We start from the raw sequence: 26,525 nt of genomic DNA, 5'->3' as shown, positions 1-26,525 counted from the left end.
GCCATAGCAAAGCTAATAAGAAATAATTTAGCAAATGTTGTGATTTAATACCATTTTACCTTCACTTATTCCGCTGATTGTCATCCTTTATGTTAACTTCTTACGATAGACTCATCCAGCATTGTAAGCACATAAGGTATAGTCTGTTAATTCCTTTTATTCCTGAGTTTGGGAAACAAACTCCCGGTTGTTCACACAATGAAAAGTGTGGCTTCTCCATCGCTGCCACACAGTCTCACACAGCGTACATTAGAGCAGGTTGACATTATCTGAGTACAACCTGAACCTTGTGCTGGTATCAGCCTTATTAAGCTTATTAACATATCTAGTGGAAACTGTTAACAGACACGAGAATGACCTTTTTGAGATATTTAAGTTTTGCTTAAATCAAAACTGCTTTGACTGTAAGAAACTTTTGTTTTGTTATAGTTAGCCATATTGTATATGCTATATAAAGGTAAATGTCTTGCGGAACAGTTTCACATCTACAAGGCAAAACTCCTGCCAAAAAAAATGGGGCTTTTCACATATTTTGAATGTGGAAATAAAAGTAAAAATTAGCTGAATTGTGTGAATGCTAGAAATGTGTAGAGGGGCCTTATCAACGCTGACATCCCTCACCCATCAGCATCATACATTGTTAAATGAAATTATGGCCCCGTTATAACACCGATGCAAGCTTTGCTCTGAGATATTTGGACATATACGTGGGGATTTTACCTGCATGGGTAGCGGCTGGATGCCAGCGTCATCGTCATCCTCCGAGTCGCTGCTCACTTCTGGCCTGTTGCTGCTTTCTGACACCGGCAGCAGCGGCAGCAGCGTCTGCAGGGCCCGGAGGTACAACAGGAGACCCTCCTCTGATAGTGAGCCTGCCAACGCGCATCATTCATCATTACCGCGCACATTAACCCATCTCCCACTCTATGAATCAGTCTGATTAACACACAGAGGAATGTACAGGAGAAACAAGTACAGCACAAGCATGAGCCTGTGTGCTCAGCTCTAAACTCCCACTGACCTAGGCGGTTCTCCCCTGCAGAGAGGACAAAATAAAACAGCCACGGTGCTTGGCTCTGTGCTGCTGAAGAGGAGTTGATCGTGCCCTGGAGGGAGCTCAGGAAGGCCTCGAAAGGGAATGAGTGACGGAAGTCTGATAGTGCCGGGACAAAGAAGTGAAAGATCTGCTCAGTAAACGGAGCAGAGATGAACTCCTCGGTAAAAGCCGCAAATACAAACTGCCTGTAACATGACAGACAAAGCAGATATTAATACACTGTGTGAAATCCTAACAAAATAAAAATAATATCAAAATACTGTTTGCTCATCGATAAATTAACTAAAGTGTGGGTTGATTTAACATCTCCCTGCTCTTTCTGCCGTGTGACTTCTCCAATATTGTCTCTCCAAACAGCGCTGCTTTGTGTAGCCTGGTCACACACATCTGGCGAGCCAAGTCAGATAATTAGCTGTTAGAGCCAGTATGTACACAAGTTCCTCTCACTCCCGTCTTGCTTTTCTTCAAAGAAGAAAAGAAGTCCTCTCGTCGTTTGTTATTAAGAATGTCTCAAACCGAGAGGCAAACAGGCTGGTATTCTGCACTCCAGCGAGCAAGCAAGTCTGGGAAACTTTTATGGCTTGTTGTAAATTGGTCTGTGAAGCAATTACTGCTTCACTATTGACAAGAGGGACAAAAACTGGTGTAGTTTGTCTGATTGGCTTAATGGATGATTTTAAAAGAATTCAACAGAGACAAACACCTTCTGTTCCTGCTATTATGCCGCTATCGTCTCCACTGTTTACTGTATGTGCCGGGCGTTCTGCAGAATTGTGTAACTTTTGAGACAATTCCTTCAGTAAATAGTTAAACAATACAGGGCAAACTAAGTTTTTTGAATGCCACTGTTTATTGTTTGAGCTTACTTTCCCAAAAAGTGAAAATAGCAGCGCTGTCTTCTTTTTTTTTGGAGATGCATGCACTAATTTCTCTAAAACTGTCCTTCAGACAATAATCATTGTACAACAAATACTAGCAGGTAATCTTTAAGGAGCGGCTTCCTTGTCGCATCCTGTGCAAATGTTCCTGTTTCCTTCTTTGCCCACCGTACCTTGCGCCTGTTGTGCAGGAGGAGTAGGTAAAGTGCAGAGGTTTGAGGATGTGCTCCAACAGTGTGCTTGCCAGGGGGATAGTGGGAGCGTCGCTGTACTCCAGACTGGAAGGGAGCCTGTGATTCACAAGAATATACAGCGACCTGTAGTATCCTGATGAGAGGACGAGAGAAGAATTAACACTCAAAATAATGATCTGAGAAAACACTAACGCAATTCCATATTTAATATAAACATTTGAAAAAAGAAATCTTCCTGTTTGCAGTAACTGAAATGTTGTAAAAATGAGTCCCTTCAGCCTAACATTCAGGCTAAAAAGTAGGATTTTTTTTTAGTTGGAAGTTTTTCAGATGTAATGCTAAAAGATGTTTCGTGCAGAGAAGAATGACTAACTTTAAACCGTGCTTTTGAAATGACTCATACTTCTGGGAAATTGTCAGCACTTGAAATACACTTGACTTGTATGTAATCCTGTACCAGTCACAACATGAACTGCCCTGTACTGATAAAAAACACTGACAAAATTATATTGACACACATTCAAGATCTCTGCACGCCCCTTATTGTTTAATAATTTGGTCTCAACAGGTTTATTTGCACCTATGCTGCAGGAATCTGTGTGTCACTGACATTTCTTTTCTTTCTACAAAAAGAAGAAAAAAAATCCTGACCGCAGACTCACAACAGAGATAAAAGTTAAGCCAGTGAGCTTACCTTTCTGTACCATGTAGTGCAAAATCTGCTCGAGTAATGAAGCTACATTATTAGCATCTGGAATAACGGGAAGATAGGTTCTCTCTGTAGAAAAGATTTCTAGCATTCGCATGGGAACTGCAACATTTAAACTGTCATCCGTGCAGCTCTGCAAGAGTCTGAAAGACAGGAGAGAGCAACAAGAGTGATAACGGCAACTTCTGTTACAGATATCCCATCAGCTTTTGCATTTATGCATCTGTGAGAAAATTATGTATTTCCCATACCTGCAGCAGAAGCCTAAGATCCTCTTGATCTGAAACACGCATGTCTTCTTCTGTGGGCCCACCAACAGCTTCACAAACTGGCCGTTGTGCTTCACCAGGTTCTGGCACAGCCATATCTTTATCAACACACAAGTAGACACAGTTTTGGTCTTTGGCAAACAGAACTTTTTAATATATTAACGTCTATTAAATCTATTGATACAACCAGAGGGCCTAAAGTTTGTTTGTTTGTTTTTTTATTCTCACCAATCTATGGGCATCCACACTCTGTCTGTAGAAAAATATTAATTGTCTTGATAAGAGGCAGAGACCAACGCCATCCAGGGCGTGTTGAGCTCCTCCCGACTGCGTCTGGCTGACACGCTCGTCAAACTTTGCCCGCTGTATGGCATACTGGAGAAAGAAAGTCACAGGTCACACACTGTAAACACTGTTTGAGCAGACTTGGTACAAAAACAGAAATGCTGCTACCACAAATCAATACGGTTCCCAAAACAAGAAAGAAAATGTGATCACCACATTTGCATTTTCAGAGAAACAACAAGATGCAGCATCAACTTCTTTTAAGTAAAGTAACACAATATCATTGCTGTAACTGTCTGCGGACCAACCGACTTCCTGATGAGATGCAGAAGTTCACAATTTTGCCTAAAGCCACATGTTCATTTCTGATCTTTGAAGCCAAAAACACTCATCACAAGAACGAAGTTAAGGTTGTGAAAAAACTTGCTATTTCCCACACCATCAAATAGGCAGCGTCATTCATTAGTTAGAGGGTTTCACATGTCATCACACGCAATGTCACTAGAATTATGTAATGTATGAAATGCGTTTGCAGACATACCTGTTTTTTCAAGTCTTGGTAACCACGTACGTAGGACTGAATGATAATGGCGTTCTTCAGTCGTCTTCTTTCATCCTGAGCAAATTAAAGCACACACAAATTAGAAACTAATAAATAAACCCATTTCTACAGCGGTGTTTGAAATATTCACAACTTCCAAACTACTGATCCATGTTTCGGGAAACACTGATGCACCAGAGACCGAAGTGCAAGTGATACAGTTGATAAATGTTAACATTTCACTTGTATTACTTGGAGGAAAAAAAGCTTTGCAGCAGTACACTAGTTTCAACGTCATGCTGACTGTCACAAAGAAATGTGACGTTTATATTTATGAACGCAAACAAATATACTCCTTTTTCATTAATATTTCATGTTTCTTTGCAAGTCCATGCTGGGTGAAACAATGAAAGAACTGAAAAATTGAATTGAAATTGAAAATAATATGAGCTGCAAAACTTTAAAGGTCACAAACAAAAGACTTCAGAAGAGACATTACTTCTCTTTTCCGTCTCTCTTCTTGAGTGCGGTGCAACAGTGATGCCTTCTCCTCCTGAAAAGCAACAAAGACAATTATAAAAATGCAACACAACAACACGTTTTAACCCCATCTGTTTAGCATAGATCTATGTGTGGTTTGTTAGTGGCAGCAGATGTATTCCCAGTTTAGAAATCCCACTTACCTTTTTACTCGCTCCTCCAAGGGACACCTTGGGTCTTGTCTTGAAATCTCCCTCAAAGCTGAACATCGTTAGATTTTTTCCATGGACTGACTGACTCAAGGACTTACTCGAATTTCTGAAAGAGAAAATGAAACAGACCAGTCGTGATGACTTGACTGCCAACTTATAAACAATTAACTTCGGCTAACAGTTTCTCCGACCACGACACTACAGAGCTACGTTTGCAGGCCATATTTTCAGTAGCAAAATTAAACGATTATGAACAGTCAAAGCGGACAACTGTTGAACAACATCACAAGAGGTCAAGTTCAGCCAGACCTTCAGTTTGAATGCAACAATAGTTAGCTAACCGGTTAACTTAGCCGGTTAGCTAATGACTCAGCAGCTGCTAGGGGCTTTAAAAAGCCTGCTTCCTCTAAACGACCCCAACAATGAGACACCATATTAAAGCTCATTTATTCATGACATGTCGTAGCAAGGACAACGTATGTGCAAGCAGCATGATTTTGTTGACGTTAGCATTGCAGCTAACTAGCAGGGCAGCTAAACGCTGAGGCAGGCTAACTTTCCGGGGGGGTGCCTTCCTATCCGCATGTCCTTTTTGACATCCTTTCTTTTTTAAAGGACACACATCTGAGCAAAATAAGGAGCAACGTATGAATCGTTTACCTTTGACTTTTCAGTTAAGAAGTGAGACAGACACTACAACACTGAGAAGGATGTTTACGTTTCTCCAAACGTCAAGTCTTCTTTTCCTGCTCTCTCTCTAGAAATCAACACAACACCGGAGAGCAGCCTGCATCCGCTTCCTGCAAAGCGAGGCAGCTGATTGGACAGAATGTCTGCCAATACCGGCTCTAAGACCCGCCCTTCTACTAGAGCCATTGAGAAGGTTCTCGGGCTACAGCGTGAGTGTGTGTTTGGGTTGAATTTGTCATTTTGCGAGGACCTTCGTGCATTTTTAGGAAAAAGCACGAAAAACCATTAACTGTTAACCTGGGATAGACGTTTAGATTACGGTTTGGGTAAGGTCCTCTAACGTAAGGGAAACATGAACCAAGGTTGTTAAAGTTAACTAAAGCTAACCATTTTAGGTAAGTAAAATAAACAATAAAACTTAGACTAAGGGAAAGTCCAAAACAAATACAGATTATTTAAAAAAAAAAAAAACATGAGTGGACAACTTTTTTTTTTAAAGCATTGGGCAGAGTGAAAGAGATGAAGAAGAGATGGTGCAGGTGGAGATGAGTGTCAGAGGTGATTTGTGACAGAAGGATAGCACCAAGATTAAAGGGAACATGGTAGTGAGATCTCCTGGGGTTTATTGTTTGGAGATGGTGGCACTGATGAAAACACAAGACACTGAGCTGCAGCTGGTTAGAACTGAAGATGTTAGATTTACCTTGGGAGTGACAAGGATGGACAGGATATGTCGAAGGGACAGCTCAGGTTGAGCAGTTTGGAGGCAAAGAGAGGAGAGGCCAAGATGGTTTGGACATGTGCAGAGAAGAGACGGGATAGGTGGACAGGAGATCCTCCTACCTGAAGCTGCCAGGTAGGAGGAAAAGAGGAAGACATGCAGAGGGATCAGTATGATGAAAGATACGAGGGATGCGGTGAGATGTTGGGGTGACCTCTAATGGCAACCAAAACAACTGAAAGCAGACAACTACATGGTAAAAGATATCATGTGTAATAGAATAAAAGCTGAAAAAAGCTCATTTTAAAAAGTGAATAAAAAAAATTTAAGGAGTGATTTAACTGACCGAGGAAGCTTCGTGAAGCAGGTCACTGAAACCTGAGGAACCCTGAGGGCAAAAAGATCACAGAGGAAATATCCTCAGTGTTAGTCTCTGTGAGTTTGGTCGTATCTGTTAACAAAACCAGCCTGATGAGGCATTGATGCACATGTTTATTTATATCTGGGATGCCTGCATGCCAGTGAGTCAACTGATTTCATCAGGTGTTGTGTTTATATTGTAATACCTGCTCTGAACTACATAAATCATCCACTTATCTAATTCAAGAGGTGTTGGAGTCTATCCCAGCTGTCGTTGGGTGAAAGGTGTGGTATACCCTGAGACCACACAGTACTAACAGTGAGGCTGTCATGGTCCCACAGTGTTTTAAAGCTGTGGACTTGTTTTCCATGTGTTATTCTTGAGCTTTTGTTTTAATAGTTCTGCATGATTTTCATGGTTTTAGTTTATATTTTTATTTCAGTTTTCCTGCCTCTTTTCTCCTTATTCTAAAGTCTTTGCCTTCATATTTGTTTATTTCCTGTTTCATTTTGGTAATTCTTTGCCTGTTGTGTATTTTTTAAGCTTACTTCTCTTGCCTCGTTACCCTGTTTTAGTTTAGGTGTGTTTCGTTCCCCTCAGGATGTCTGCATATATTAAAAGACTGTTTGTAGTGGTCCTGTGTCGATCGCCAGTTTGGCTCAATGGGCTTCAGAAACACCAAAATAAAGGTTTGGGGGTTTTTTTGTTTGACATTTATACATTTGTTGACTTTATCCTGTTTTGTTTTGTTTTTTCTCCAGTACTTGTACATACATGAAGAGGGGAGGGGGAAACACATGGAAAATGTGATAAAAATAAAGATACTTACATTTCAGTTTTTCTGTGAACTCTCTGGACTTTTCAAGAATTTTATCATTAAAGATGAAATTAATAGTTCAATGTTAATAATTTTTTTTTTTTTTACCCTTAAGTAATCCTTAAGTAACCCTTACCATTGATGTAGAGAAAGCAAAATTAAAACCGGAGGAGAGTTCTGCTTTGAATTTTATTTTTGGTCCATATATAGGCTTCTGATGACCTCAGCCCCACTGCTATTCTAGTAATAGTGTTACTGCATGATTGGTCATTGGAACTGTACTGTACTTATTTTTATCTGAGCTCAAATGAACTCCCGGAAAAGTAGATTTTCTACAGGAAAAGTACATTTAAATAACAATGTTGACAACAATTTCCAGTAATTTGGCATGCACTTTTTTTAATCTTGTGTTTATTTTTGAAGACATACCTTTTGTTCTCAAAAATACTCAAATAAGTTTTACACAAACATGTTTTTTGTGACTGCGGTACAGAGGTCGTGTTTCTACTTAACTCTGTACCTCTGTGACCTCACACCTCTTTTTTTTTAATATCAGCGCTTTCAATAATCAGAAAGGCTAACATTACTGAAAATGTCAGCCTAACATTCATAATAATAATAATAATAAGATTAAATTCTTTTAGTAGAGTCAATAGATAAAAATTTTCTGCGCACACAGATCAGATTTGGGTTTTTTTGTTGTTTTTTTTGTAAAACCGTTGAAATGCACAAATGTTTTTTGATATTAAAAACCAAGTGTTGCACATTTGATATGAGGAAAAAAAATATTTTAAGCATTTAACTGACAAATTGTAGTGAAACCTAATTTTTCCATTTAGAATGGAAATTCTGCTTTGAGGACCTTTCATATATTTAGACAAACTATTTGATTCAAGTCATTTCTTTGAAACTGTGACAAATTTCGTGTGGAAGGTGAAAGATAACTTTAATACTCAAAAGGTCAATGTCGATGATTATTAATGATAATAATACCATATGATTCAATTCCTCTAGTCAACAGAACGTGTAAAAGGGACACGCAACACTATAAATGACATCATTGTTTTAATAAACAAAGAGCAAAAACCTCCCCACTCTGAACATTTCATAAAACGGCACAGTAGCTTTGTGTTGGGTTTGAAAAGTGCACATGCAGTCTGAGACTGAGGTATTTATAAGAGCCGTTAAAGACAAACTATATAGGTCGCATGCAGTGACTTAAAAGGATGATGTTGTATTAAAATTGTGCAGGGAGACGCCAAATCCGAAATCCGAAATTAAATAAATTAGATTTGAGTTAAGGAAAGAAATAACGTGTAAAGTGCTCGAATAATGAACATTTTTAGTGTTATTATTATTTTTTAATATTCTGTATTATCATTTATGATGTTTGTGTTTACATAAAAATTAAAATAACAATCACGAATTAAAGGTCATAAGAAGCTTCCTGTCGTCATTAGACTGGATAATGAGTGTGAACACTGACAATAATTGTCGGATATAGATATGGATATAATTGTACTAAAAATATATCTATATGACTGTTAATGCATATGATTATTGGAGTGGTAATAGAAGTACTGCCCTTATGGCACATGCCAACAAATTGCCTGCGCCTTCAGGCTCACCGTGTAACACTTTTGTCTGAGACAAAAACCTCGATATCGAATTTAGTAAAGGGGTTGAATCCTTGGTGGGATTTTAAGTCGCTCACTCGTAATTGCACTGATATATCTGACACCGATATCAAAGATTTCCCTTAAATATTATATAAAATCAGTATAAAACTGCTGGTTTTGCCAGTTTGAGCGAATTCTGCATTTATAGCTTTAAAAGAAACAGGGCGGGTTCCTTTAAACCGCCTTTTCATAATGAACACATTTACCAAAGGTAATTAATATATAAACTATCTCGATTTGTCACTTTGATTTGTATTTTAGTTAATTGTGAAAGTAATTACGGAGCAAATTAACAGCTTTCAGGAAAGAAAAGGGTTTTAGGGTCAGTTTCCATTGGGCTCCTTATTAATTTTCTCTCTCCTGGATGTGATGAAAAGGAGCTATAAATCTGCGTGATCGGCGAAGGCCAATACTAAATGGCTCCATATTTCACCGCTGCTTTAATAGAAATATTCATGTGGGCTCCTTAATGAAATTAAACCCGTGGTGGGGGACAAGGCACAGAATAAGAGTCCGGCTGTTGTAAAAATCAGACAGAAGGCTGATAAAGTGCGTTTAATCGATGAGGAAGATGCAAAAGAAAACTTGTGTTTCGGCAACTCGCACCTGCTAAATATTCAGAGGTGGAGATATTAATTAAACCCATCGCAATAATTTTTAAACCATCCTCTTTAATGCCTGCGCAGATTGAACGAGAGTTGCTGTGGGCATCTGGACCGGATATTTGGATTGATTTTTTTTAATGCGTTGTTTTCGGAAACATTTTGGTAAAATGTTCAAAAGTCAATAAATTCGAGACTCTAGTACAGCATCTTCACATCATCAACATCTGCGCATTTTCTCGCAGAAATGCTCTAAGCGCATTTGATCGTCTTCCCTCTCTCATACTTCCTCTCTCCTCCACGTTTCCACGCAGGCCCGCGTCCCACACACCCACATCAATCTCCCCCTTATCATTCTGTAATTGCTCGTGATCATCAAGGTCCACAATTAAATGGCGATCCTTTACTTGAAAACTACCCGGTGACTTGTTGATTTCCCCCGAGCAAATAAACGTCCCAGGAGCGCGGTTAGCTGATGAATTGACAAAAACTAATCAGCTTTATTGGTAGACCAGTTAAGGGCAACGGGGTGTCAATAATTCTCATTTTGACCTCCTCTTCCATTAACTTTAAGTGGCTTATTAGACCCACGTCACCCGGAGCCACGGGCCGATTACATCTCTCTCCTCATCACATTTTAAGGCTTTCAAATGCAAAATTTGTTGATGCCTCCTTGTTGATTTTTTTTAAAACATCAAACCATCTATATTATTCGTCACATTTCAGGGATTCTATTTTTTAATGTTAAAATTAATAATAAGTTATAAAAATCAACAACTTAAACGCTACAAGCAGAGACGCATGGACCTAATTAATTCAGATGCATAGCGCCATTGTAACGTGTCGCTGTGCGTCTGTCACCTTCAGGGTTTGGAGCGACAGAAGGAGGGCTTTTACTTAAATTTCCCTGTTGGCCTCATGTGGCTCACTTTTTCGTATGCAGTTTTTTTTTCTGAATTTAATGGGTCACTGTTGTCAGGACAGCCACAAATCACTTCACGTGTAAGGTCTGAAAATTGAGTTGGCGTCATAATCCAACACGACCTATGCGCTTCGTAATATCCCCCCTTATTATCGTGTCTATCGTAAGTATGTTTTGTTTTGTTCTGCTTCGGCTAAACCATGTCCCGTCCTCAAATGAACCATGAAGCATGCAGGCCCAAAGACAGAGCTCACCTCTGGAAACAGGGAATTGTTCTATTTTTATCTGCTCTTGCAGTAGTAATGCGTGTATTTCGCTCATTTCTAAGAAAACTGGGATTTTAATACGTGGTTTCTAATGAAATAATATATTTAAATTTTGGTGTCTTTCAAAGTTAAACCAGCACTTCTAATCGAACAAGGTCCTGCATTTTATAAATAGTCACACTGGAAACATGCCAGACTAAACCTGCTGCTGAAGAATTGCGCATATAAGCAAAATTAGCCTCCAGCTGACCGAAAATAGAAAAATATTTCAAAATGGCTGAATCATTTTCCCCCCCAGTAATGGCAATATTTTATGGAAACAGTAACTCTGCCAGCGCCGTGCTTACAGCAGGGAGGCTTTGTTGGGTGCGCAGTGACGCTTCGGACAGCCCCCTGCCAGAGGGCTGCACCAATCGCCTCCTTCTGACAGGGATTAAGTGTGACACGGAGCGCCTCTCACACACTCCGGATCCCATCATAACTTTTGAGAGGTGGGGAAACGGCTGTGGCTTCTCCTTCAGTCTGAGCAGCAGAGGCGAGAAGGACGCGCACCGGGTCACCGATGGAGAAATCAAAAAACTTTCGCATTGACGCGCTTTTAGCAGTCGATACACCCAAGGCGCAGACCTCGCCGCTGGCGCTTGTCACTTCCCTGTCTTCCTCCTCCTCCTCTATCCCATCGTCTGGAAGTGTGGCAGCCGCGGAGCTGACCACCAGTGCCGATTCTTTACGCGCCGACACGCCGTCACCGCCGAGGATTTCCACCTGCGGGTTGATTCCCAAACCGGGTTTCCTCAACAGCCCGCACAGCATGGTTGGATTACATCCGCAGAGCACGGCAGGGATTCCAGCACAGGCTCTCTACGGTCATCCCATGTACACCTACTCGGCTGCTGCGCTTACAGGCCAACACCCTGCCCTGTCCTACTCCTATCCACACGGCTCCCATCACCACCACACCAGCGATCCCATTAAACTGACAGCCAGCACCTTCCAGCTAGACCACTGGCTCCGGGTCTCCACGGCCGGGATGATGCTCCCCAAAATGTCTGACTTTAATTGTGAGTAGCAGTGAAAATAAAATAAACAATAAAAAGTTGAATCAAATGGACCATTACGGCAAGGCTGGGATGGTCCATTTGTAAAGTAAATCCGTTTCTTTCTTCGCCAACAATAATTCTGATGGCAAAAGAACCAAACGGGACAGGTCCCATGACACAGTATTTTGGCAATTTCAAATCCCTCTCTTTTAATAAATCCCCAAAATATTATTCAGCCCTTGGTTGTGGTGTAGTCTGCTTTATGTCTTATTTAACAAGATATCTTGAAGAGTAAGAATAATGCTGGCCTAGATGCCCATAAACTGTGATTTAACTTGGAATAAAGTTAGATTTGGGAATTTCTGGTGCACAGTTTCTATCAGATATTATTGTCTGAAGGGAACTGTGCGTGACACACTGATGCTTTTTCATAGAGGAACTAAAATGGACAGATAATGGACAGTGGGAAAGTGGCAGAGGAGTGTGAAACCCACAGTCGACATGCTATTTGCTCACCAGATACTGCCTTTTTGTTTCTGCTCGTTTTAACAGATTTGCTCAAAACTGGGTGGCAAATAGCTTGTCTGTGGCTGTATTGATGGCGAGACAAGCTTGCTGTTTGAGTGAACAAGGACGCATAATAAATAGCCTATGCTGCCGACTCCTTTCCCCCCAAAGCATCCTCTACAACACAAACAGTTCTAATGTTATGATTTTGAATATTTGAATATGATGGCTTGCTTTACATAAAATGCATGGCAGAAATTGTTGAATGTGTGAAAGCTGACTTCTTTTTTAAAATATATATATTCATGCAGCTCAGGCGCAGTCCAATTTACTTGGAAAGTGCCGCAGACCAAGAACTGCATTCACGAGTCAGCAGCTGCTGGAACTGGAGCATCAGTTCAAATTGAATAAGTACCTGTCAAGACCAAAGCGCTTTGAAGTGGCCACCTCCCTCATGCTGACAGAAACTCAGGTAAAATATGTCTGCACGACAGCACACACAGATTACACAGATGACATATATATATTTTTAAACTAGAATTTTGCAGAATGATTGAAACAGTTTGTGTTTAGTATTTGATATGAAAAAAATATTTTAATAGCATATATATGAATGATATCTTGAAGTTATGATAACTTAATTTTTCAACTCGTGTTTCTAAACTCTCAGAATGAAAATTCGGCTTTAAAAAATCTTTTAACTTAAAAAAATACATATATACATACATCGATTAAAGCTGATTTTACTAGATTCTACAGATTTTTTTAAACATTGAATTACATTTCAGGCGGAAGGATGACTGCAATACCCAAAAGGTCAATGTCAGGCGCACGGGTGACTTTTACGCGCCGATAGCACCTTCATCCGCGTGCTATTTTTAGTATTTTTGGAGAATTTTGAGTTCATACATAATATTGCACATTGGGTGTGGTAGAAAATGAAAGGATACGGAGAAGTTGACGATTTGTTGACCACGTGTCCTTCACACCAGTTTAAATCATTTATTTTCCCTTTTCCAGGTTAAAATCTGGTTCCAGAACAGACGCATGAAGTGGAAGAGAAGCAAGAAGGCAAAAGAGCAGGCCGCCCAGGAGGCCGAGAAGCAGAAAGGCTCCAAGGGCGGCCAAGAGAAATCAGACGGACTCGAACAGTCGGATTATCACAGCAAGACGGACTCAAAAAACGGCAGAATAAGAGATTTCAGGGACAGTGACGACGACGAAGGCGAAAATTTCCTGTACAACTCGTCAGACTGCTCTTCGGACGACGAGAGGAATCACAACAGTGACATAAGTCCGCAGCCTTGAAGCTTGAAGCAAAAGGGCGAAGGCAGCGTTTTCCATTTCTAGTGACTCTGGGGGGGCTTTCGCTGTAAAATGCAGTTAGATGCATGTAATCCAACCTCTAATCACCTACTTGGAATTGTGGAGATTTTTGTTTTTGTTATGAAAATAATAAAATGTAGGTCAAGAATAGACCCTCGTGTCATAAACAAGCAATAAAGCAGAAGATTTGCGGTTTATATCGTGCAGCACCCGGCTATAGGTAAAACTGTGACATAGCCTATTGCATGGTTATATGCAAACGCTGTAAACTGGCTCAGGATTTTGCAATATCCACCTGCTGTGATGGTTAGTTTATCAGCAATAATCTTTCAATTATATCCTATCCTATATCCCTTACACTAAATAGTGGCTCTTTTATTTTTGTTCTTTGTGATGTTTTACTTCCTCAGTGCCATATCACACTGGAAAAATGTTATGTTTATTTTTCTATCTGTATTTATAAAACAGTCATACATCTGCATGCTAAATTATTGTTTAGCGTCTTCGCAAACAATGTGAAATAAAGTGTTTTGGGGGTTTTTCTATATAAAACTATTTTCTTTCTTGCCAACGCACTCACTCTGATTTATGATTTTGCTCGCAGTGTGTTTCCGGACAGAGGTTTGTGTTTTCCTCCTTGCTCTGACAGGTCGGGTCATGGGAATTACTGTTAATAGCGCTGTCGGATCTGTGCAAACGTGCAGTGTGAGCAAACAGCAAGGAGGCAGTCAGACGGAGGAAACATTTCACACCACACTAGCAATGGGCTCGTATTAATAAAGCTTTTTAAAGGCGTGTTAAGCGACAAACTTGGCTGCTCAGGCACTATTTTCAGTACTGAAATCATTCAAACTCATAAAGTCAGCTTAACAAAATATAAATAATTGACAATTGACCTCACAGGATGCGCGTTTGTGGAAACTGGGCAGTATTGGTGCAAAATTTTTGAGCAATAATAATTTAATAATACGAATATATTCTAATCCGTGTAACATCTAAATTCCATGAGGTAACAGCTATAAACTGTAAGCATAGATCATATATATATATATATGCAGGCCAAATAATAGCGCCTGTTTTTTGGTGAAAATGAGTGGACATCCTCAAATCTCACCGGCTGCTAATGTGTTGATATCCAGCCTGACGCTCTTTCAGACGAACCACCTATTTTATAATATTATGTATATCTCAATTAATCCGACTTGGCCTCTGAGGCAGTTTAATAACCCTCGTGTGCGCGCTTTTACGCATGGGTCTCTTTCCAGAAAGCAGGGCTAGCCGTGATTTGACGCGTTATCATTTCCTCCGCAGTCATCAGCGTTAATCTATAGCAGGGTCTCACTGATTATGTGCCATTTGTATCGGGATTAGTGAAGGATCTGTTGGTTATCTTCTGCTGTTTGCTTTAGCAGACTAAATCAAAGTTCAGCTGAGGGTCAGACCCACACACCAGGTGAGGCTGAAGGAAACTCTCCGGCTCATGGTTGCAGACAATAGCCAGTGTATGGAGTGCACAGTGAGCCTATTGATCCCATTATCTCCACCTCAGCAGCCAAATTCTCGAGCTTTTCCACCAAAATTCTCAACTGACTGAATTGATAAAGTAATTGTACTCTCTAAAATTACCTGAGACAGCTCGCAACATTTCCCCCGGGTGACCTTGGTGTCCGATTCCTGACCTCAGGGTACTGCTCCGCAGTCTTGGATTGATTCAGGCCACACCAGTGGAGCTAATTAATAGGAGCAAGTATCAAATCTAGCAGATTGACGCTGCTATGCTAACAATGCGGAGAGGCACTGGTGTCAGCTAGCGAACAGTATAGGACAGATTCATGGCTCCAGGTCATTTCATTAAGGCGTGTAAACACCTCTCCGTTCGCTCTGCTCCCAGAGCAAATATCAACAAAAGGATAGACATACACAAATATGCAGCAATCAGCCACGTTTAAGGCTGAAAAAGACCTGATTAAAAGTTGCTTTATCATGTGGAAGGTGTAAATAGACTCAGTAAAGCCCAGAAGAATAGACCCAGGTGACCAAACTGTGCAATATTAACTCTTGATGCACACTGCCTCCCTGAGGGCAGTCTCTGAAGAAAACGTAGACGGACTTACGCCAACACGAAACAGTTCTTTTTCCACATAAAGGAGTTGAAAGTTAATTTATCGAGGTTTTCTTTGACATGAAGGTACAGGATATTTTCTTTCATAACAAATATACAAGTGCATGAACATTATGTAATTATTTATTACAGTATTACCCTTTAAATGCTGGTGTGTGCCTGAGGGAATCAATAACTTTCAAATGTAAAAATCTTTCTTTATTGTACAAAGACACCCCAAAGCAAACTGGTAGATTTAACCACATCTTCTTCATTTCCTTGTTTCCTTTATAAGTAACACAGTATGTTTGTGTTTTTGTATTGGAAGGTCTTCTGTTGTTCCAGTTCGTTTTGTTTTTTCATCACAGTCCATATTTTGAGTTTTTGCTGTGTGCATTTCTGTGTTTTACAGTTTTAGCTTTGTCTCTTTTGCCTCCATGGCTTTGGTGGCGAGTTGGGCACGCTCTGACAGCAATGCTGCTTGCTCCGGTGCTCCCTGGGACTGGACGTTCTTCAGGAGGAAGTGGTCTATGAAAAGCTTCAAGCCCTCCCTCAGCATTCCTAGCTTAGGAATTCCTGAAATCCTGGCAGAAGGGAAACAAAAAGAGTCACAATTGACTTTTCAAGGTGTGAGCTAATAGCGGTTAATAGAAAGTAGATGGTACAGCCATATGGTAGTATAGCTCTACATCTATGCCTCAGTGCAGCCTCACAGGGCTTTAGTCATGGCTGCAGCTCTTAATTTTGTTTTTCTTGACAGAGGTGCACCAGCAGCTCCTGGCTACAAACTCTGTGTGATGTCCAACTGCACCCATGTGAAAACCATAGCTCCGGTAATGCAGTGACTTTACAGGAAGAAACACTCTACAGAGACAACCTTTCTAAATCAAATGGAAAAAAACCCTAAACTATCCCCTGCTATGTGTGACATCACTCTCCTGACATTGTGCAGCTCACCTTCCAAATATGCTGGCCAGCTCCTCGGGCTCAGTTTCTTTCAGTAGTTTGGTTAGCACCTGACGCAAGAAGCGCACTGTGGGCTTATCTAGTTCCCCAAACTCTATTACCTAAAGGCACAAACAGCAGAGGTTAATGCAAAGAATAGGTTTAATAAGATTTAATCTGTAAAATCAACTAAATACATGTAATATATACATAATATTGATTACTTTGAGAATGGAGAGTGAGAGGCATTTCCTCTGAAGGAAGCAGGTGACCAGCTGGACCAGATTGTTAAAGGTGCTGCTGGAAAGGTTGGGCAGCTCCCTGAACTTGTCCCAGAGGCTGAACTGGAAAGTCATCTATGAGAAAGGAGAGAGGGTTTGAAGGAACAATTAAATCCAGAAACAGACATATCATATAGTATTGTGTAAAGGAACAGGAATAGTTCTCCATGCTTCTTGAAGAACATTCAACGCCCTTCTTTGGATATTAGCTGGCTTTTATTTTATTTTTCTGTCAAGATGATCCCACACTGCTTCAATAATGTTGAGGTTCAAGCTCTGTGGAGGCCAATCTACGACTGACAGAAAAAAACCCACACAGTGGGACATTATCCAGGTATGCGTTTTCTGCATTGACAGTGTGTTTGGGATCATTTTTATGCTGAGAAATGAAGCCGCTGGCAATCAGATGCTTTCCAGATGCTACTGCATGGTGGAGCAAAATCTAACATGACCCCTAACACCACTGGCTGAAAAGCAGCTCCAAACCATTTTTTTCCTTAAGAAGATGCCTTTTAGACACTGTTCATCAGTTTTTTCTCAATGCCATTTCTTCTTTTGTCATTCACGTGTCCAGTTTACTTAAATTTTTAGGACACACTGCACATGATGCCTAAATATGCCAAGTTTTTGGCCAATAGCTTTTTGTGATTCACCCCATCGGTGTGAAAAGAAAACTATTATAATCCTGTCAAACTGTTACCTTTGGCATTTCTGTAAATTCTACTAATGACAAAGAAATGGGAAAAAATTATGTGTTTCTGCTTTTTTATGCTTGAATGATTCATATGCAAGTTTTAAGTGGCTTAAAAACACTTACAAGGACTTGACTGAAAATGAGGGAAAAAGCAGCCAATGACAAAAGAACCCCCAGAAAGCCCAGAGAACTATCGCTCAAGATCACTTTAAAATAAAAGACAAGCCTGGCTCATTGATGCAAAACAGATAGAAATGAGGGATGGCTAAAGACTTTTACACAACACTATATCCACAATACTGTCATCAGTGATTCCCAAATTAAGCACCTTAAATAACCGACTCCTCTAAACAGGTAACCCTCTCATCGAGACCCAGTTTACATGTGAAAAGCAAACATTCCCACCAGCTCCGTTCTGGAGCTCTTTGATGAGGACAATGGTCACCAGTTTCTGATATGAGCTGCAGGCCTACATGACAGCAAAGTAGGAAGTGTGGTCTCAACGCCATTGTTTGTAGTCACAGTTTGAGTCAAATCAGAAGCCAGAGGTGTTAGAGGCTCCCACACTGCAGAGGTGAACTGCAGGCCACACACAGTTTGAGAGACCGGGTGGTCATATGCACGTGCCAGGTAATTAAATCCCATAATGAACCCTTTTAAACTGATTATGCAAACTTATGAGACTTTAAAACTAAAATATTATAAGAAGGATTTACAGTATAATCTACCATAACCATTGATTGAACAAGCAGCACATGTCTTACATGGTTTTGCTAATAAGGCTACCTGGAAGCGACGGTCATGTGAGCAGAATTTCTCTCCCAGTATGACGTAAAAGGCGTTGAAGTTTTTCTCTTGGAGACAGCAGTCCATCAGAACATGAACAATCTCTCTCTCCTGCTTGTCCTTCAGACCCATCCTTTAAAAAAGCAAATTAAAAATAAATAAGACTTTCAAATGGGCTAAACTACTCCAAAAACTGAAGAAAGAGACAGAGATGTGAGACGAAACAAACCTCAACAGCTTCTCAAATGCATCCAGGTAATCTTCACTGGTCATAAGCACGCAGAAGATGTTCCTTCTGACATCAGTGTTCATCCTCTGTTTCCTGGCCAGCTCTAACACTTTGGCACTAAACTAAAACAATGACAACAGTTAGAGAAAGATAAATGCTATCATTACTGACGAAGCCATGCTTTTCTCGTACCTTATTTATTTGTTAATCATTGTCCTAACAAAGCTGCAGGTTAAGACTTTGATGCAAATGAGGAAAAAATATAAAAGGATTAAAAATGGAGAGCTGGGATCATAGTACAGTTCCTGAAAATATTCTATAAAAAGATAAACCGGCTAAATGTCGGACTCATGGGAATGTTGACGAACAGCATAGATGCAGAGTGGAAAGAAACTTGCTGCCTCCTTGGGGCCAACAGAGATACTGCTGCAGAAAAGCATTAATAAGTTTGGAAGATCACTTCTGAAAAGTAAAATAAACCATTCTGATGGATAACAGGTTATAGATGATTTTGGGTTGAAGAAAAAAAAAAGAAAAAAGAAAAAAGAAAACCGGTTGCCTTAGAAAAGAAAGTCCAGCTGACTTGAAATAGCCAAGTTAGCGCAACTTGCTTATTTTGAGTGCACGGTACTTAGAATAACTTGATTTTTCTGAGTGAGCAATACTAAACGAGTTAGTTCAACTGACATATATGTCAATATAGATCAGCTGACATATATGACACATGCCAACTAACATATATGTCAGCTCACATATGTCATATGTGTAACTTGAACTAATTCATTTAGTATTGTAACTGAGATATATTGACATACATCTCAGTTGAACTAATTCATTTAGCATTGCTCACTCAGAAAAATCAAGTTATTCTAAGCACAGTGAACAAGTTCCCCTAACTTGGCTATCTCAAGTCAACTAAGGCAACGAGTTTTGGTATTTATTTTAAGTACTAGCAACTTATTCACATTTACAGTGTCCAAATATGCTTAAGTGAAAGGAGGAAAAAAATGTTATCTTAATTTGATCTGCCTAGAAGTGCACTAACATTCTTTTTTTTTAAGCAAAACATGGCGAGGAAAATGGAAAAAAAAAAATATGGTGGCAACCATCAGGTGGTCAGTGTTACAGTGTCAAAATGTACACACTACATATTTGCTGCAGAAGGAAATTTTTAAATCCAGGGATTGTTGGAACTGAAAAAAATCTATTAGTTTTCTTCTTGGAAGCAAGTAATTTAAAGGGTTTATTGTGGTAGTGTCATCATTGCCAGAATCTCCTCAGCTGTGCTCATGAGAAGGCCGTTCACTCCGAACATCGGGGTGTCCAAGCAAAACCTTGGGTTTGCACAGGGAGGCTTAATTGCTTCTTTATTAACTGTTCTCATGATCGAAGGAGCCAGAATGAAGTGATGGAGCGGTTAAAATTCATGAAAAACTCTGTCTCCTTTGATTCTAGAAAGGCAAAATTAACAGTTACCAAGTAATTATTCTTGGTAAATATTGTCTTATTCTGTTAATTGTCTTAACTGAACGCACACCCCAGTTATTAATATAGATCTTACAAATAATACCCAAACTACTGGATGTGAAGCTACCTGTAAAACTGGTTATATCCTTGGATGTGTGTTTACTCTAGGTGAAGCAATCCATTGCTTCATCAGTGAAGAACACTCCAAGGCCACACACGGAAGATGGAAAATGTCGCTTTTGAAAGGATCTGCGGCCCTTTAGACGTCAGATCTGCTTCAAAGTGATGATCCTAATAGGAATACGTTTAATTTCTAATTTAATGATGCTTCTGTCCAACTTGTTGTCTTTCATTTTTTGTCATTAAAAAAAAAAAAAAAAAAAAAAAATCAATATCCACCCCTCATATTGATCAGTTTTTGCTAACCAATACAATAATTCTTCTAAGGCATTAAGACAAACAGTCATTCTTTGAAAATCAATCAGTGCCTCCCACATGTTTCTCTACCATTTTTGAACACAGCAGACGGCCCAGTGAATTTTCATTGATATACACACATCTGAAGCAGATGTCTCACACTAATCCAGATGTGCTCCCGCTGCCTAATTTAAACATGAGTTCTGCTATAATAATTCAATATCTTCTGCAGCTCCGGTACTCTACCTGTCCTTCAGCAGGGTGTTGTTTTGTGGTTGTGTCCTCTTGCTTGCTGATCATGGGAGCGCCGCTCCACGATGAGCCGACAATCCACCAGCGGCCCACCTGCTCTGCTGCCAGGAGATTATCAAGAGAGACCCTCAGCTTCATGTCACTGCCCCCTGCGCTTCTGTGGATCTGAGCATCACAAGGTATTAGCAATGAGAAGACTCAGCTGGTTAACACCAGCTTTATTATTTAGTAATATTGTGTCAGGATTCCTGAAGGTGTGAACTATTAAAGTAGAAGTTTAAGTCTATAAAAGTGGTACTCTGGGGCCACCTGGTGGTACAAGTGGAAGCTAAGAGAATGATTATCATGTTCAATAGGATTATGTTCAGGCTTAGAGCTATTTTTAATAATGCAGGTAATAAAATAAAATAAAATATGGCTTTCACCCACCAGAGTCCTCTGCAGCTTCCTTAGTCTCTCCACAGGCTCGGGATCATAGCCAGGGATCTTCCTCATGTCATTGTTTTTCAATGCCATCATTGTTTCCAGCATGAAACGCACCTGAGGACGGGTTTTCACAACTCAGACATGTTTCTAAACTTGATACATGGTTGAGAAATCATGACACAGCATTGTGATCAGTTAGGAAATAAAATGTAATCTTGTTTTTAAAAAAACAAAATCTGATCTCATCTCCCTACCCTGGTTTGATCCTGAAACTTCGACCCCATATTGCTGGCCTTGTGTTGGGCTTCAGAGATGAGCTCCTTCAGAGCCAGAGGATCGTCCTTCCTCAGGGCGAAGCCCACATTCCTCAGCACAAACAGGACCAGCTCGATGTCCTTTTCTGTAAATGTTCCCACCAGCAGTTTTAGCATGTCGAAGATGAGGACGGAATGTACCACCTGGAAGTTATACAGGTGAGCAACGATGGCGATCAGGTTGTCGCACTCTTTGCCTCCACTCGGGTTCTTGTAGTGCTCGTCAAACTTTCGCACAACTGTCTCCAGAAAATGGGCTCCTACCTGGAAAAGGAGAAGATGTATAAGATACGTGATCAACATGAGAGCAATATACAGTGCTATGAAAAAGTATCTCCCCCCTTTCCTGAATTCTTATTTCTTTGCATATTTGTTACACATACATGTTTCATATGAAAGAAAATTTAATATTAGACAAAAACAACTCATGTGATGTTTCAGTTTATTTTTTAGTTATTCTTTTTGTCCAAACCTACCTGACCCTATTTGAAAAAAATAATCACCCCTTCCTTGTTAAATCTTGAATCTGTCCTAAACAAATAACTGGTTGTGCCCCCTTTGGCACTTCTTTTCGAGCATGAAATGCCTGTTTAAGCTCGTGCCAAAACATCTCGATCAGATTTAAGTCCAGACTCTGACTAGGCCACTCCAAAACCTTCATTAGGCTTTTGCTGGTCTGTTTTGGATTATTGTCCTGTTGCAGAAGCCAAGTGTGCTTGAGTGTCAAGGTATGAACTGATTATGGCCAGTGTGTTTAATCTCAGTAGATCAATGATTTAATAGGAGGCTGCAAATAGTTTTTCACCACAGTTAGTTTAGATAGCATTATTTCCCTTAACAAATAAAATCATCATTTAAAAACTGCATTTTGTATTTTACTCGGGTTATCTTTGTCCAATATTAAAATTTGTTTGATGATCTGAAACATTTAAGTGAAAAAAATATGCCAAATAATAAAAAAGTGCAAAACCTTTAATATATGACAAGGTTTGTAAACAAACCCAAATGTTTAAGCCAATAGCACATGGCTTAAAATATCAACCTAATGCTTATAAAACTACATATAGTGCTATAGCGACTGCAGCTTTCGACCAGGAGAAGATGTCGTCAGGTGGTGTTCAACTATTATCGGGCATTTCAACCCTGAAAAACAACAGCCTCAGGTCGTTGGTCCCCAGTTACCCTCCTCCCTCTTATTCTAGAGCCAACAAGAAGCTCTCTCGGCAGCGTCTTCTAACCTATGGATGGCTTCTTTTTATCTCTTCCTGTTATTCCAAAAGCCGTGAGTGTGTTCCACTCAGACTGTGCAGGGAACCTCCTGCATCCTACTTCGACTGGCAATAGCCAGGCCTGCCACCCTCTGTCTCTGCAGCCTTGGATTAAGTCCTGGTACTTATTGCCTTTTCCGTCTGTAGCTTGTTGGTGATGGAAGGGCGTAATAAACTGAGCGGAGCAAGGCTCCAATCTCCAAGTAATCTCACTTCATCCAGGTTCCTTGTGAACCCAGTTCTGTTGCCCTGGACACTCTACCTTCCTCGTCTAACTCCTGGACCTCAGCTTGGACCATGTCTCTCCTCTGTCTTGGATCAGATTTTACCCATTATTGCAAGTGAGTGGATCCGAATCCCTGACGCCCCAACCAGGGATTGCCAGTAACGTCTCTCAACTTCAGCATACTTTCTGCTTGTGCCACTGATGTGTCTTCATTTGCGTCCAGCTATTGTGGTGACTCCTGTATCAGTCACCTTGTTGTCAGTGGAGTCTCTAAGGAGCCACACTGAATTCCTCCACTACTGATGACAAACAAAAGTCTTTGTAGCATACCATGCTGGAATAGCCAGACCTTGAATTTGCCTGGAAGGCCTGAATTTAATATTTATGTTTTATGTCATTTAGAGAATGACGTAAACCAAACTGACAGATAACAGTCAGTGTTACAGATCACCTTCCAATTTATTTAAAGGGTATTACTTTTCAACTGAGATGTGCGAAAAGAAGCTAGCCAGTTAGATAAACAGCCTCCTGTAAATAATCTAAGAGCTGATGTGAATCAGGTCAGTGGTTTTTATTTCTCACACACACCAGCAACCGTGTTAACGCTTTTACCCAGATCTGAGCATCTCCACAAGTTTACAGGAAGTAAAACCAGCCTACAAGCTCTATTTTAAATACCTCTGTGTCTATTTGAAAATTTCTGGCAGACCATAAACCTCAAATTGAGGGCTCAAAGGAGGCGCTCTTACCTCCAAGCCCACAGCATGATGGAGGATGCTGACAAGCAGGATGTGCTCCATCAGTAATCTGTCTGGCATCAGGGTCGGGGTGACGCAGGCTGCTAGCAGCAACTCTGTCAGGGTGTCGTTCATGTCCTTCCTGCTGGAGCTCATATACAGCTCCTCTAGCTGACCGCAGATGGATGACATGTTGGGCTCGCTCAACCTGAGGATGACAAAACAACACTGAACTCTGCAGAATTTAAATAACTTACATGAATTTTTCCTATGTGTGGGAATTTAAACTACCTACTTCTTTCAGTACCTGCATTTAACTAACCAGGTAACAAGCAAGAGCCTTCCACTGAATAATTCCTGAAGTGATTAATTATTTTTTTTATAAAATGTTTGTTTGCTTGTAATAGTTGGTTGCAGAAAAGTCTCTGCATAAAACTTGGATTAAAATCCATCAAAATTACTCATTTATAAATTTAAAACCATGAGTAGGTATTACTAAACTAAGACAAACCACCTATGGCTCATATACTACACTAGAGTTTGTGGGTGATAGTTAGAAAACACTTCAAAGCAAATAAAGCGCTGTATGAATGTGTGTAAAGGACTGAACGTGGGTTGTAGTAAAGTGTTAGTGCTATACAAGTACCTGTCCTGCCTATGCCTAAGATGAGCTTTGTAGGCTGCTATCAATATTCTCAGTTAGCTGTAGCCAAGTTTTACATTTTGTTTTTAAAAGGGGGAGGGGTGTTTTCAGCCTTTATTGGACAGAACAGTCAAGAATACACAGGAAAGTAGGGAGAGCAGGGGGGAATGACCCTCAGGAAATGGACCAGGCCCAAATTGAACCAAGTCCCTGCAGCCTTTCGATATACGGGTCACCTGCTCAACCAGTGGAGCTATAGCGTCGCACATGAGTTATTATTTAACTGCTTTAGCTGTTATATGTTGTTGGTCCAAGAAGTCAGAGACAGAAAATTTGTTCATAATTATGATCTAGGTCTCATTATTTTGGACAGTGATTGCAGTTTTATCATATCAAAAGGTTCGCCCCCCCAGATTTGCTCAGTGTTTGCAACCCAGTCAGACCTCTCATGTCATCAGCTGCAGATCTTTTAAGTGTTCCCAGAGTTAGAAGGTGTGGTGAGCTGCTTATAGGTACTGTGGTCCTGTTCTTTGGAACAAGCTGCCTGCTTTCATAGATTTGGTTCTTATATAGCACTTTTCTACTCTACCTGAGCACTTTATATATGCCTAATTCACCACTTTAAATTATTTCTATCTAACATTGACACTCCGATGAATTCATCTGAGAGCAACTAGAGGTTTACATCTTGCCCAACTATGCTGACTGAAGCAGTCAGTGATTGAATCACCAACCATCTGATTAGTAGATGACCTGTTCTACCAGACAATTACAGCCAGGTATTTAAAAAAAAAAAAAGACCCAAAATCAATTGATTCATTTGATGAAATGTGCTATATAAATAAAATTCCCATTGGGGGATTTCATTGTGTTACCTGTTCATCAGACCTTTCACGTTCCTCTTCAGTTTTTCTAGCTCAGCTTTGCGTTTATCATCTCCCATGTTACGCAAATGAGGTGGCACGTACTTGCCACTTGTGGAGGTGACCTTGACATTGTAAGAATTAGTTTATGATTAGATTAATAGCTCAGTATGCAAGATTATCTAATGAAGTGATAGAAACAATCAGATATTACATGTATCTGCACTCACAGTTTCTGTTTTTGTATCAGGAGCGTCTGTTTCTTCCTCTGTTTCCCCTTCTTTTTCATCCTCCGAGTCAGGCCCGTCACTATCATTAAGCCCCTCTTGGTCATCCTCCATTTCCTCATCTTCATCAGCGTCCTCTTCATTAGACATGTCATCATCTTCATCCTCACCGTCATTATCAATGTCATCATCGCTGCCTTCACTCGCCATCTCACCTTCAGCTTCCGGGTCCTCGTCTGACCCCTGAGAGTCATCTAGCTTTTTAAAGTTCTCTTTGGCTGTTTCCATGTCAACATCATCATCTTCATCTTCATACAACCCCACAGCTGATGATCCAGAGTCAAGCACCCCGAGGATGTAATCAAGTCCATCAGCCACAAAAGACTGAGGGAGACTTTTTTTGTTTTTCCTCTTGTTTAATCCAAGACATCGCTCCAGCTTCTTTATTTCTCTGTCCTCTTGTTCATTTGCCTCCATAAGTGCCATTTTTCTTGTTTCCTGAAGCTTATTGACTCGCTTGCCTTTCTTGGAAGGAGGTGGTGTCTCAGACTTGACTGACTTGTCTTTAGGCTCGATTGGATGAGACTTCGACCCTTCCTTCTTTGTTTTCTCCATTTTCTTTTTCTGCGTCTGTGGTTGTTGTTGCTTGTCCGCTCTTATTCTCGGGTTTCCTTCATCACTTGGGGGCAGAGAGAGGGTCTTTTTGCCCTCGTAGTGACTTTTCATTTTGGCTTTTTTCATTTTCCGCTTTTCCTTGCGTAGTTCCTTTCGGCTCTTCTTCTTCACAAATCTCAACCTCTGGTCACTCTCCGCTTCTTCCGAGCCACCTTTGCTTTTAATGAAGACATCCACTGCCTCCCTGTACTTCTGTAACACGGCATTGCCTTTCTTCTTATTCTTCGTGTTCTTACCTTTCTGCTTCCAGTTACCTTTCATTTCTACCAATTCAATGGTAGCTAGCTTAGAGATAGCTTAGCCTGTAAACTGCTACAAGCATACAAAATAAAAGAAACTATGAACTATTCTGATCATATAAATACCTTACAATGCACATGTGTCTTCATGAGGATGACCCAGAAACACGTGACTGTTT

At 40.3% G+C, this 26,525-nt stretch overlaps 3 protein-coding genes across 3 annotated transcripts in view; 1 reads left to right on the top strand and 2 right to left on the bottom strand.

Annotated features, from left to right (window-relative positions):
* Window positions 1–5,440, bottom strand: part of ube3c (ubiquitin protein ligase E3C) — a 29,077-nt gene extending 23,637 nt beyond the window's left edge. The window contains exons 1-10 of the mRNA XM_039617274.1: window positions 5,286–5,440; window positions 4,617–4,731; window positions 4,433–4,486; window positions 3,934–4,008; window positions 3,336–3,482; window positions 3,090–3,205; window positions 2,824–2,981; window positions 2,109–2,262; window positions 1,022–1,242; window positions 721–872 (exon numbers count right to left, since the gene is read on the bottom strand). Of these exons, the coding sequence (XP_039473208.1) occupies window positions 721–872; window positions 1,022–1,242; window positions 2,109–2,262; window positions 2,824–2,981; window positions 3,090–3,205; window positions 3,336–3,482; window positions 3,934–4,008; window positions 4,433–4,486; window positions 4,617–4,682 (1,143 nt within the window). The 5' untranslated portion in view covers window positions 4,683–4,731; window positions 5,286–5,440. The remainder of the gene's footprint in view (window positions 1–720; window positions 873–1,021; window positions 1,243–2,108; window positions 2,263–2,823; window positions 2,982–3,089; window positions 3,206–3,335; window positions 3,483–3,933; window positions 4,009–4,432; window positions 4,487–4,616; window positions 4,732–5,285) is intronic.
* A 5,726-nt stretch (window positions 5,441–11,166) lies between these two features.
* On the top strand, window positions 11,167–14,110 carry mnx1 (motor neuron and pancreas homeobox 1). The gene is made up of 3 exons (XM_031732588.2): window positions 11,167–11,744; window positions 12,542–12,702; window positions 13,251–14,110. Exons 1-3 carry the CDS (start codon window positions 11,246–11,248, stop codon window positions 13,536–13,538), a joined length of 948 nt encoding a protein of 315 aa, XP_031588448.1. The 5' UTR covers window positions 11,167–11,245; the 3' UTR covers window positions 13,539–14,110.
* A 1,592-nt stretch (window positions 14,111–15,702) lies between these two features.
* Window positions 15,703–26,510, bottom strand: nom1 (nucleolar protein with MIF4G domain 1). The gene is made up of 11 exons (XM_031732534.2): window positions 25,436–26,510; window positions 25,218–25,330; window positions 23,712–23,907; window positions 21,409–21,732; window positions 21,158–21,268; window positions 20,723–20,893; window positions 18,593–18,714; window positions 18,364–18,496; window positions 16,827–16,958; window positions 16,615–16,724; window positions 15,703–16,241 (listed from the first exon to the last, which is right to left on the bottom strand). The coding sequence occupies exons 1-11, from the start codon at window positions 26,366–26,368 to the stop codon at window positions 16,064–16,066; spliced, it is 2,523 nt and encodes an 840-aa protein (XP_031588394.1). The 5' UTR covers window positions 26,369–26,510; the 3' UTR covers window positions 15,703–16,063.
* Window positions 26,511–26,525: the final 15 nt, after the last annotated feature.

Source organism: Oreochromis aureus, linkage group 9 (assembly GCF_013358895.1).
Source record: "Oreochromis aureus strain Israel breed Guangdong linkage group 9, ZZ_aureus, whole genome shotgun sequence".
NCBI classification, from domain to species: Eukaryota; Metazoa; Chordata; class Actinopteri; order Cichliformes; family Cichlidae; genus Oreochromis; species Oreochromis aureus.
The sequence above is the reverse complement of the archived record's forward strand: the minus strand, read 5'-3'. Positions and strand labels throughout refer to the sequence as shown.